General features: G+C 39.8%; 2 protein-coding genes across 2 annotated transcripts; both read right to left on the reverse strand.

Moving 5' to 3' along the window:
• Positions 1–1,463: 1,463 nt before the first annotated feature.
• Positions 1,464–2,396, reverse strand: LOC145510758 (olfactory receptor 7A17-like). Its single transcript, XM_081502974.1, has one exon. The coding sequence runs from the start codon at positions 2,394–2,396 to the stop codon at positions 1,464–1,466; it is 933 nt and encodes a 310-aa protein (XP_081359100.1).
• Positions 2,397–7,274: 4,878 nt separating this feature from the next.
• Positions 7,275–8,228, reverse strand: LOC145510812 (olfactory receptor 7A17-like). Its single transcript, XM_081503005.1, has one exon. It carries the CDS (start codon positions 8,223–8,225, stop codon positions 7,275–7,277), a length of 951 nt encoding a protein of 316 aa, XP_081359131.1. The 5' UTR covers positions 8,226–8,228.
• Positions 8,229–11,771: the final 3,543 nt, after the last annotated feature.

Below are 11,771 nucleotides of genomic sequence, written 5' to 3' on the forward strand. Positions count from 1 at the left end.
GAAGAATAAGATTTAATCCTCTCCATTCATTAGCTTAGCTTGAGTAAGTGTATGTTATGTCAAAAGCCCATATTAAGTAAAATAATACTAAATCAATTTGAAGATATTCTGCCTCATTAAGTGATACAATAAATTTCTTCTTTTATAAATGTAAATGTCAACTGTCTGCCTGTGATTCTTTTGTGACATTAAGGTAGGAAAAGTAATTCACATCAACTTAGGTCACTCATTTGCACTTTAAATTTTTGTGTCTATATTTTTATTCTATATTAATTCAAATGTTCATTATTTTCACTTCCATTCTCTCCCAGTTTCTCTCAAGTTTCCTTTCCACATAAAAGATGTCTGTGTGCATGCACACATATGTACTACAGTGTTTATTTGAAAGACAAAAAAAGTGTATACACACAGAAACAAACTTTAGCCCTTAGCTATTTTCTTTGGATTAAAAAAGAAATTTCCACACATTTCATTTGTTTCTCATAGCATCCATATGAAGTTTTGTTTAGTATTTCACAACACCTTCGTAAACAAGGAAACAGGCTCAGGGAGCTTAAATTTTTTCACAATTACATAATAAAGCATGTAAAGCTATGTGCACCGTCAAATTAAACACAAAGAGAAACAGGCATTATGTTCTCAGTTTTGGATAGCTTGTTTATTTCATTAAATCGTACACTTTTTATTTATTTACTTATTTAGGCTGCACAGGTTCTTCATTATGGTGTGCAGGCTTTTCTCTAGTTGTGGCATGCGGGCTCTCTAGTTGAGGTACACAGGCTTAGTCGCTCTGTGACATGTGGGATTTTAGTTCCCAGACCAAGGATCGAACCTGTGTCCCTTGCATTGGAAGGCAGATTTTTAATCACTGGACCATCAGGGAAGCCCTCCAAAGTGTACATTTTAAATATGCAGTTTATTTGTGTAATTATATTCCAATAACTTAATTAAATGGAAAAGAATCCTATGGTGCATGGCTAAGGGTTGAATCTAGAGCCTAGGCAGGTGATTCTCACTTAACATGGGTGAGAGTTGTCTTTTAACTGGGAAGGAAGTCAAACGTCATTTATGGATGTAGAAATGCTGAGATTAAATATAAGTAATTCACATGATAAACCCATTTTTTTCTGTACATAGAAGATCGACATAGATACGGAAATAACCATAAACCGATTCAAAACAGAAGAGCATGGCACCCTTACTCAACATCACTCAGACACATAATAGAGAGATTTACAGCTGACTACACGCTCATGGGGAGCACAATGGAAACTGGTACAATTCCCTAGTATATAATTTCATTTGATAATAAAATGTAGAGGCCTTGAATTCAAAAAAATGGAAATTCTGGGAAATAGATAGAAGGATCAAGTTCTACTCCAGCAACTTGATCAAAGAATTGGGCTCTGAGGTTTTGAGCCCTAAAATCACAGACATTTCTTCAGCCCCAGAAAAACTGGTCCTTATATAGCTGTCATCCCAATGATCCTTTTCAGAGCCCTCTTTATGTCTTTATTCCTCAGACTGTAGATGAAAGGGTTCAGCATGGGTGTGATCACAGTGTACATCACCGAGGCAACAGCACTTGATTGTGAGTTGTGAGTAGCAGCAGAGCTAAGATACACTCCCAGGACTGTACAATAGAATAAGGAGACAATTGAGAGGTGAGAGGCACAGGTGGAAAATGCTTTATACTTCCCCTGAGCTGATGAAATTCCTAGTATAGAGGAAACTATCTTAGAATATGAGTAAAGAATTCCAATGAGGGTAATGCCACCATACACCCCAGCTGCAAAATACATCAACATGTCATTAAGACAACTGTCAGAACAAGCAAGTTGAACCACTTGATTAACTTCACAGAAGAAGTGGGGGATTTCCAAGTCTGTACAGAAGGCCAGCCACAACACCATTATGCTTTGTGTCAAGGAATTCAGAGCACTCATGATCCAGGACAGCAGAACCAGCAGTGCACAGAGCCGGGGGTTCATGATGACCATGTAGTAGAGTGGGTGGCAAATGGCCACAAAGCGGTCAAAGGCCATCACAGTCAGGAAGAACACGTCCAATGTTGCAAAAAGTAAGAAAAAATGCATCTGGATGATGCAGCCTTCATAGGTTATTACTTTGTTCTGTGTCCTTATGTTCTTCAACATCTTTGGGATGGTGGTGGAGATAAAGCAGATATCTACAAAGGACAGGTTGGAGAGGAAGAAGTACATGGGGGTGTGGAGGTGGGAGTCTGAGCTGACAGCCAGTATGATGAGCAGGTTCCCAAACACAGTGATCAGGTACATGAAGAGGAAAAGTCCAAATATGAGGGGCTGCAGTTCTGGTTCATCTGATAATCCCAGGAGAATAAATTCCGAAATTGGTGTCTCATTCCTGGGTCCCATGTGATACAAATGACTACCTGGAAACAAAAAATAGCATGACTAGTTTTTCAAAAATCGGCACTGCAAACATAGGTGAACTCTAACATTTATATTTTGCATTCAAAAAATATTCATGACTTTGTATAGAAATTTCCCCTTCATGCCAATCTCTTGTGCCATCTCCGAATAGGAAAGCCTATCTTACAATCAGCTTTTTCCCTCAGTGGTCAGGTAGTCTACATTTGTAATGAGGGATCTTGTCATGCATTTGAGGGAATACAAATTTAAGACCTACCAAATTCAAGAGAAAGAGGAAAGGGTGCTGAGAGACAATAGGTCCTGTAGTTCAATGGTGGAGAAAACATATAAGGAAAAAATTTAAAAACTCATACAAATGATCATATGTTGACAAGTGATGTAAAGGAAAATGGATCAAATACAAAGAAGAGAGTTGATGAGGGTATTAATTTTTACTGGATGTTCGGGTAGCCTGGAAAACATTTGATCAGAGACCTCAAGAAAGAGAAAGAAGGAGACATGAGTCTCTTTGCGTAGAAGTGTGTGCTGGTCAGAGGGAACAGCTGTGTTTCAAAACAACCAACTCCCTGACTTCATTCTCTCCCAGTGACTCCCCACTGTGAAACGAACCCCAAATTCCACAGCTTCAAATCCTAGCCTTGACTCTCCGTGAATGAACCACCACTTGAACCTCGTGCTGCCCTCACTCACATCAATCTCCTGAATATTAAACTTGAGTCACAGCTTCACGTGATGTTACAGGCTCAAGAGTCAGAGCTTATATGCACCTCCTTAGAGAATCAACCACTCTATTTGGAATTTTCACCCCTCCCTATGTCCAAAACACCATCTACTTTTTCAGACTGCCATTTCTTTCATGAATCCTTCCCTTTTTTAAACATTTGTACAGAAAATGTGGAATTTCATTTACAGTCATTTGGATATAGGATTATCATAGTGAAGTTTTAATTAATTCTGCATCTTTTATTCTCTGCTAGACTATCAGTACCTTGAGGCATATGTCAATATCACACATACTCTTCAACCCCTTAGATTTAGTTTAGTTGTGAGCAGTACCTGAATTAATACACACTGCATAAAGGAATGAAAAAACATGTTCTCATAGAAATCGCTAACGATGAGAGAACAAAAAGGACCAGGGAAACACTAACATAGTTTTCAAAGACATGATGGAGGAATGTTTCCCATATTCTGAGATTAACACCTATTAGAGGTTCAGACTATGTAGTCTGTAAGAATAAAACAGGGTAGAAAAATTAAAATGCAAAATTAAGATATCAGAGTGCATCACGTATAGTAAGATTTTTCTGATTCTCTTTGTTCAGATGCCTGTGTTTGTGTATGCCCATGCCCATACATACGTGTATGTTGGATCACATGTAAAAGGCATGTCTTAGTTGGGACAGAGTCAAAAAAGTTTCTTATCCACTGCAATAAATGCAAGAAGACATTTATAAGAGACCAGTCCCTGCCGAGGGAGAAGCAGTACAAATAGAGGCCAAGGCAAGAGCCAGGTTGCAGAAGAACCAGACAGCAGTGTGGGGGCTGAAGCGACCTCAGACTCAAGGGACCACACACTGATTGCACTTATATTCCTCCAGCGCCTCATTACAGTATCCACATCAGGCCCTCGGTCAATTCTTTATTGCATATTTATTCCTGTGTATTTGTCCACACTTATTTTCATATGGTCCAGTAGTGAATGAGACTTTCTCTTCTATTGCTTTTCTTTCTTTATAAAAAAGATTTTATTTATTTAATTTTGGTTGTGTTGGGTCTACATTGCTGTGCAGACTTTTCTCTAGATGCAGTGAGCAGGAGCTACTGTCTAGTTGTGGTGTGGCTTTCTCATTGCTGTGACTTCTCATTGCAGAGTCCAGGCTCTAGGGTGTGTGGGCTTGAGGAGTTGCACCTCCTGGGCTCTAGATCACAGGCTCAATAGTTGTAGCACAAGGGGTTAGATGCTCCACAGCATGTGGGATCTTCCTGGATCAGGGATCGGACCATGTCTCCTACATTGGCGGGCGGATTCTTAACCACTGAGCCAGTACGCAAGCCCCCTATCATTTTTCTTAAGTGGCATTTTTCTTTGTTATTCCTGGGCTTTGATTTTTTTTTTTTTTTTTGACAAACACCTTGGTCACATTCTACTTCTGTTTCTGAGACTTGTCTCATCTGTGATAAACTCCTCATAGTATATCCTACAAAATCCTATAAACACCACAGAACCTATCCCTTCTTTCATATGATTTGTACCTGATGACACTTTGCAATATATGCGTTTATTTTATTCTGAAATATTTCTCCATTAAAATGTTTTAGATCCAAATCATCAGAGACCTCACCTGCTTTACACACTCTGGTGCCTTCATAGAGGTATGAATAAAATTTACAGAGGAAATAATAGAGCAAAAAAAAAAAAAGGAACAATAACACTCAAATGCCAGTATATGAAACAATGTGCATAGATATTATGTAATAGAGAAGCAAATGATTAATCAATCCCCAAATATATTCAGCCTCCCAGGTAATGAACCTAATGCAAAATTAAGCCTTTTAGCATAATGTGACTCTGTATACTAAATTCAATTTTTTTAAGTGAATACTCAGTGTGAGAAAAGATTCTATGAAATGTGTGTCTTAAGAACTGTAAGCTTCCAGGTAGTAGCTATTCCATTGATCTGGATCTTCCTTATGAATATAGAACATGCTCAGATATACACCATCTTAAAAATCAAAAATAAATACATAAAATGTCATCACTTCACTGCAAGCCACTCTTGACCAAATAGTATATTTTCCTACTCTGTTAAACTGCAAATCTCCTTCAGTTCAGTTCAGTTCAGTCGCTCGGTTGTATCCGACTCTTTGCGACCCCATGAACTGCAGCACGCCAGGCCTCTCTGTCCATCACCAGCTGCCGCAGTCTACCCAAACCCATGTCCATTGAGTTGGTGATGTCATTCAACCATCTCATCCTCTGTCATCCCCTTCTCCTCCCGCCCTCAATCTTTCCCAGCATCAGGGTCTTTTCAAATGAGTCAGCTCTTAGCATCAGGTGGCCAAAGTATTTGAGTTTCAGCTTCAACATCAGTCCTTCCAATGAATACCCAGGATTGATCTGCTTTAGGATGGACTGGTTGGATCTCCTTGCAGTCCAAGGGACTCTCAAGAGTCTTCTCCAATACCAAATCTCCTTGGAAATGTTCAAATTTTACTGACACCACTATGCCTGCCACTTCTTCTTGAGTCTTCTCTAACTAGGTTTTCATCCCCATCACATAATTATCAACAATTCTTGAATTGCTGAATGCAATAGACAATTATCTTTTTTACATATTAAATAAATTGATTATAAATTATTAAGACAACCTTGGCTCTGGACCAGCAGTTTGGGCTTTCAGGTGACCTCAAGTAATTGTTCTTGGGTTTCATCCTCTATGACTTTCTCCTCCTGGGCTTTCAGACTCACCCAAATAGGAAGTCTGAGAGGAAGGTCTCTGTGTGGAAGTTCAAATTCCTCCTGAAGGGTTGATGGTGGAGACTGAAGCTCTGAATCCAGATGAGAAAGAAGGAAAGAGTGAAGCGTGGGTCTCTGAACCAGACTTAAGAATCCAAATGCAAAATCATGCCCTGTTCAGCTCAAGGTGGAGCTGCTCAGACACTGCAGCAGTGGAGATATTTATAGCTCTGTGTATTTGCTGTATCTACTCACTATACGTGTTCAGCACATTTTCCACTATTACTTTAACCCTCAAACAGATCATTTCCTCAGGGGAACTTGTCTGGACAGAATGGATTTTTTTCAGCTGATTGTTCATTCCCAGGAGACCAGGTTAGAAGTCAGGTGTATCCAATTCTTATTACTACTCCATGAACCCTCCTGTCTCCCAGAGTTCAACAGTGACACTTTTTGCAACTCTGAGTCAAAGTGTCCTCCAAATCTAAGTCTAAGGAACCTGTCTGGACTAGGTCCCTTGGGTTTCAAAAGCATTATCTTGTGATGGGAATGCAGCTCCTGATATCGCTGGAAAATTACTATTTCCTCCTCAATAAGAGAGAGAGCTGTGTTCCTTTGTTATGAAACCATAGGCAAAATAATCCCTGACTTCAAAATGCTTTTGACACATCAATTAGGTGTTTTCTGTTTTAACACAAGTGAAAAGCTAGTGTTCAGTCCTTTAATCGTAAAAAACTTGGTAGCGATAAGAGATCCACATGGACCTTTTAATGCACCATGGACTGAGCTTAGCATCTTATATCTGTTGTCTCATTTGTTACTTTGCAACAGAACATCTTATGAGGATGTACAATTACGAGCCTCATTCTAAATTTGCAAAATTGTGGTTCAGAAGGGTGAGTTGATTATTCCAAAGCTATGAAGTGAGTAAGGTGTGTGTGGTGATTAGAGCATGAGATATTTCTAGTTGTCTTGCTCTAGGTCAGTGGTTCTCAGTCATTATTCTGTATGAGATAGAAGGCCTGATAAAGTGAGTTACTTAAATTACATGGTGAAGGTGCCAAGTAGAGCTTATTCAATACGAGTAATACAACTTCTAAAAGAATATTTAATAAAATAAAAGAAAAAACTTGAAATGATATATGTCACTTGAAAAGATACGATTCTTAAGAAATTCACATAGACTCACAAAATAAAAGGGAATTTGCAAATATTTCTGATATAAGTTTGGAAGAAAATATGTGAAAGCAGGAAAATGAAATAAATGGGAAAGCTTAATAAACTGTGTTATTTACATATAAACAGAAGTTGAAGTCAAAAAATGTAAAATTAAGGAAGCAATAGAAAAGATAAATTATATATTCACAGTCTTATGGAAGAATGGCAATTTCTGGACCCACTTATCTGCCTGAGAAGAGTTTGTCCTTTGATTGCTCAATGAATCTTTTCAGAGCCTCCTTTATGTCTTTATTCCGTAGACTGTAGATGAAGGGGTTCAGCATCGGGGTGACCACAGTGTACATCACTGAAGCTATTGCATTTGAGTGTGAGTTGTGGGCATCAGCAGGGTTAAGGTACACTCCTAGGATTGTGCAGTAAAATAAGGAGACAACAGAGAGGTGAGATGCACAGGTGGAAAATGCTCTGTACTTCCCCTGAGCTGATGAGATTCCTTGTATGGAGGAAACTATCTTAGAATAAGAGTAAAGTATTCCAATGAAAGGACCACCACTCAGCAGCCCAGCTGCAACATACACCATCACGTCATTAAGAAAGGTGTCAGAACAGGCACTTCGGACTACCTGATTGAGTTCACAGAAAAAGTTGGGGATCTCCAGGACTCTACAGAAAGACAGCCGCAACATCATTAAGATTTGTATCAAGGAATTCAGGGCACTCATCATCCATGACACCAGCACCAGCAGTCCACAGAGCCGGGGGTTCATGATGACTGTGTAGTGCAAGGGGTGACAGATGGCCACAAACCGGTCATAGGCCATCACGGTCAGGAGGAAGTCATCCAACCCTGCAAAGAGTAGTAAAAAGTATATCTGGTTGATGCAGCCTTCATAGGTGATAACTTTGCTCTGCATCTGAATATTCCACATCATCTTTGGGATGGTGGTAGAGATGAAACAGATGTCTGCAAAGGACAGGTTGGAGAGGAAGAAGTACATGGGGGTGTGGAGGTGGGGGTCTGAGCTGACGGCCAGGATGATGAGCAGGTTTCCAAACACAGTGATCAGGTACATGGAGAGGAAAAGCCCAAATATGAGGGGCTGCTGTTCTGGTTCATTTGATATTCCAAGAAGAAGAAATTCTGAAATATGTGTATCATTCTCTGGTTCCATGTGGTAGAGGGAATGACCTGAAATTAAATCCCTCAAAATGATATGACCACTTTTCACAAAAATGAGCATTACTGGCATGGTCATGATGCAATTTATATTTTGCAGTCATGAAATCAATACCTATAATTTTGGTGTGAAATCTGTCCCCTCCAAGGCATTCCCTGTTCCATCTCTGATTACAAATTCCTGTTCTTTTGCAGCCATTTCCCCAAGAGGTCAGTTAGTGCCTACTTTTAATGAGATTTCTGTCAATCCTTTGGGGCTCATAAATTGAGTACTTACCATCTTCAAGGCAAAGGGTAGAGTGGGCTGAGAGACAAAAATTCCTATAATTGGATGATGGAGAAATAATGTTAGCAAATATAAAATCATATAACATGTTAAATGGCGACATGCAAAATGAAGAAAAAGGGGGCATAAGGGAGAGAGGCTGGGGTATTATTCTTCACCGGGTGTTCAGGTAGGCTGGCAAAGTAGGTAACATATATCTCAGATATGAACAGATATCTCAAGGAAGAGATGCCTGCCTGGTAGAAGGAATGGCCAGTGCAAAGGCCTGAAGAAGACACCTGTTTCAGCTATTCAGGCTCCAAAGAAGCCAGTTTCCCAAGGAGAAGATACAAGAGGGAGGGGGATGAGAGAGGGGGCCAGAGGATGCTAAGGAATGAAGTGACCTTCCTGCTGCTACTCAACCTTAAAGTACAGGGAGTCCCTAATTCACAAATTGTTCTTTGCACCTTATTAATTTTATTTCCAAGGAATCCCGAGCGCAGAAATCAATCCACTTTTTGTTTTCATATTTGGTTGGCATTCTGTCATCTGTATTTTCAGGGGAACATTTTGATGTACACCAGTTCATATACTCTTCTTTTGAGGACTCTCATGGCCTACAACACACACACACATACACACACACACACAGCACTGTGGTGGGGCTATTCTTCTCTCTGTAACTTTTATTTAATCCCATGTCTTTTTCCCCTGCTAGACTATGAGAACCTTGACACATGCAGCAATACTACACACATTCACCACCTTTTCCCTACCCCACTCTGAGCAGATTTAGTGGGGAACTGTAACTAATTCAATATATATTGCATGGACTTGAAAGAATATGGCCTCACAAAAATTGCTCCTAATAAAAGACTGTAAGAGACAGAAAAGATGCAGGGAAATACCAAAATAAGTATGGAGAACAAGCAAGAGGAATGTTTCCATGTTCTGAGATTAGGTCCCTTTGGGGGTTTGAACTATGGTTTGCAAAAATTAAATAGAATATAATATATGAAACACACAAAAAGTAGCAGAGTGTATCATAACTAGTAAGGATACACACAAAATCATTTCTGACCATCTTTGCTCAGTCATATGCATGGTTAGGTACCTGTCTGTGTGTATATGTGTGTGTTTGTCTATGTTTGTCTATACAGACATGCTAGTATGCATGTGCAGTTGTGCAGTCACATCTGATTCTTTGCAATCAACCCAGGATCATGATGTAAAAGGCATATCTTACTCTGGGACTTGGTCAAAATGTCTGAAATCCACTGCAGTAAAGGCAAGAAAACTTTAAGAAGGGCAGTTCCTGCTGATGAGGGAAAATCAATATGAATAATCAGCCCAACAGAGGAGCCAGGTTTCAGAGAGAAGAGGCAGCTGTTTGGGTGCTGAAGTACTTTGGAATCAAGGGAGCACAGACTCCTGGACCTTTATTGCTCCACTTGCTTCATCACATAATCAGTGTCAGGTCCCTGATCTAATTTTTAATTCTGTACCTATTCCTGTTTATTTACCACACTAGTTTTCATATGGTCCAATAGTGAATGAGGTTGGCCTTTCTCTTTCTCTGTGTAATTCTTCTCTGTTACTCTTGGGCTGTAAATTTTTATCTCTATCTTTTTTTTTTCTTTTGGATATATCCAGTAGGCATCCTTTTTGACACTAGTCCAGGTTCTGTTCCTTATACCTCATGCAAAGTTCTCCCAAGCTCATATTCTGTAATATACTGCATTTGTCACAACCATCTGTCTCCATTCTTCAGATGAATTATCCCTGAGGATGTTATGTTATTCATGCATTTATTTTATTGTGTTCTGTTTTCTCTGTTAAAATATCCAAATAAGCAAGAATCTCCTCTGCTTGGTTCACATTTTTGTTTTCATAAATGTGTGCAGATATATGGAAAAAAACTGAAAATGAGGTAGAAACAAAACTAGGTTAAATATGGCAGTATCAAAACAAAATTAAGTGAAATATAAAGTCCTGCAGGCAGATTCTTTACCACTATGCCACCTAAAAAGCCACTAATAAAGTACTTATAAATAAATTAGTCAATCAACAAACAAACATGTCCAAGTCTTGGCTCTGAACTAGTCTCCTGAGGATCTCTTGTGACCTCAGGTAAAATTTTTCATCTTCCATTCTCTCTGAATCTTACCTGAAGTATCTGTGAGTCCCTAGACCCATCTAGTTAGGCTCTTTGAAAGGAAGATCTTGTGTGGAAGTCTGAATTCCTTAAGGATGGTTTATGATAGAGTCTGAAGCTGTGTTCTCAGACAAGACAGCATGAGGAATTAAAGTCTCTTTACAGATGCAGGACTCCGAAAGCAATGAGCATGTCTCCTCTGCTCTGAGGTGGCAGAAGCAGAAGGATTGTAGCATGGGCGATATTTATGGATGCCTAGATTTGGTCATTAGGGACATTGCCCTCTTGTTACTCCATCCTTAAGCACATGATTTCATCCAGTGCACTGGTCTAGAGAGAAGTTTCTCGTAATGATTTTCTGTTCCCAAGAGACCAAGTTAGAAGTCAGGTGAATCCTATTTATACTAATCCTTCTCCATGAACTCTTCTGCCTTCTAGAGTTCCAACCTTCTAGCACTTCATCCCAAGTTTTCCCTTTCACACTGACTTTGAGGTCTTCTGGAAATAAGCCCTATTATTATATATTTTGGTGACTTGTCTTTCTGGCGCAGGTTCCAAGGGTTGACACAAAAAATGTAAGGCACAAACCTATAGTCTTTTAGGAAAAAGTGAAGTCACTCAGTCATGTCTGACTCTTCATGACCCCATGGACTGTAGTCTGCCAGGCTCCTCTGTCCATGGGATTTCCCAGGCAAGAATACTGGGGTGGGTTGCCATGTCTTTCTCCAGGGGATCTTCCCAGCTCGGGGATCGAACCTGGGTCTCCCGCATTGCAGGCAGACTCTTTACGGTATGAACCACCAGGAAAAAAATCCCTGTAAATGTGAAATCCTGAGCATTTGTGGGTTACTATGCTGGGGGGTGGGGTTTTTGAAGAGACCACTTCTCTGCCTTTCCTGCCATCTTGATGTGGTCCTATTATCCTTTGTTGTGGAGCAGATATTCAGCTGGGGCTTCCCTGATAACTCAACTGGTAAAGATTCTGCCTGCAATGCAGGAGATATCAGTTTGATTCCAGGGTCAGGAAGATCCCCTAGGAAAGGGATAGGCTTCCCACTCCAGTATTCATGGGTTTCCCTAGTGGCTCAGATGATAAAGAATCTGCCTCCAATGCAGGAGAC

The sequence above is a fragment of the Giraffa tippelskirchi genome, chromosome 6 (assembly GCF_054371585.1).
Source record: "Giraffa tippelskirchi isolate mGirTip1 chromosome 6, T2T-mGirTip1v1.2.pri, whole genome shotgun sequence".
NCBI lineage: Eukaryota > Metazoa > Chordata > Mammalia > Artiodactyla > Giraffidae > Giraffa > Giraffa tippelskirchi.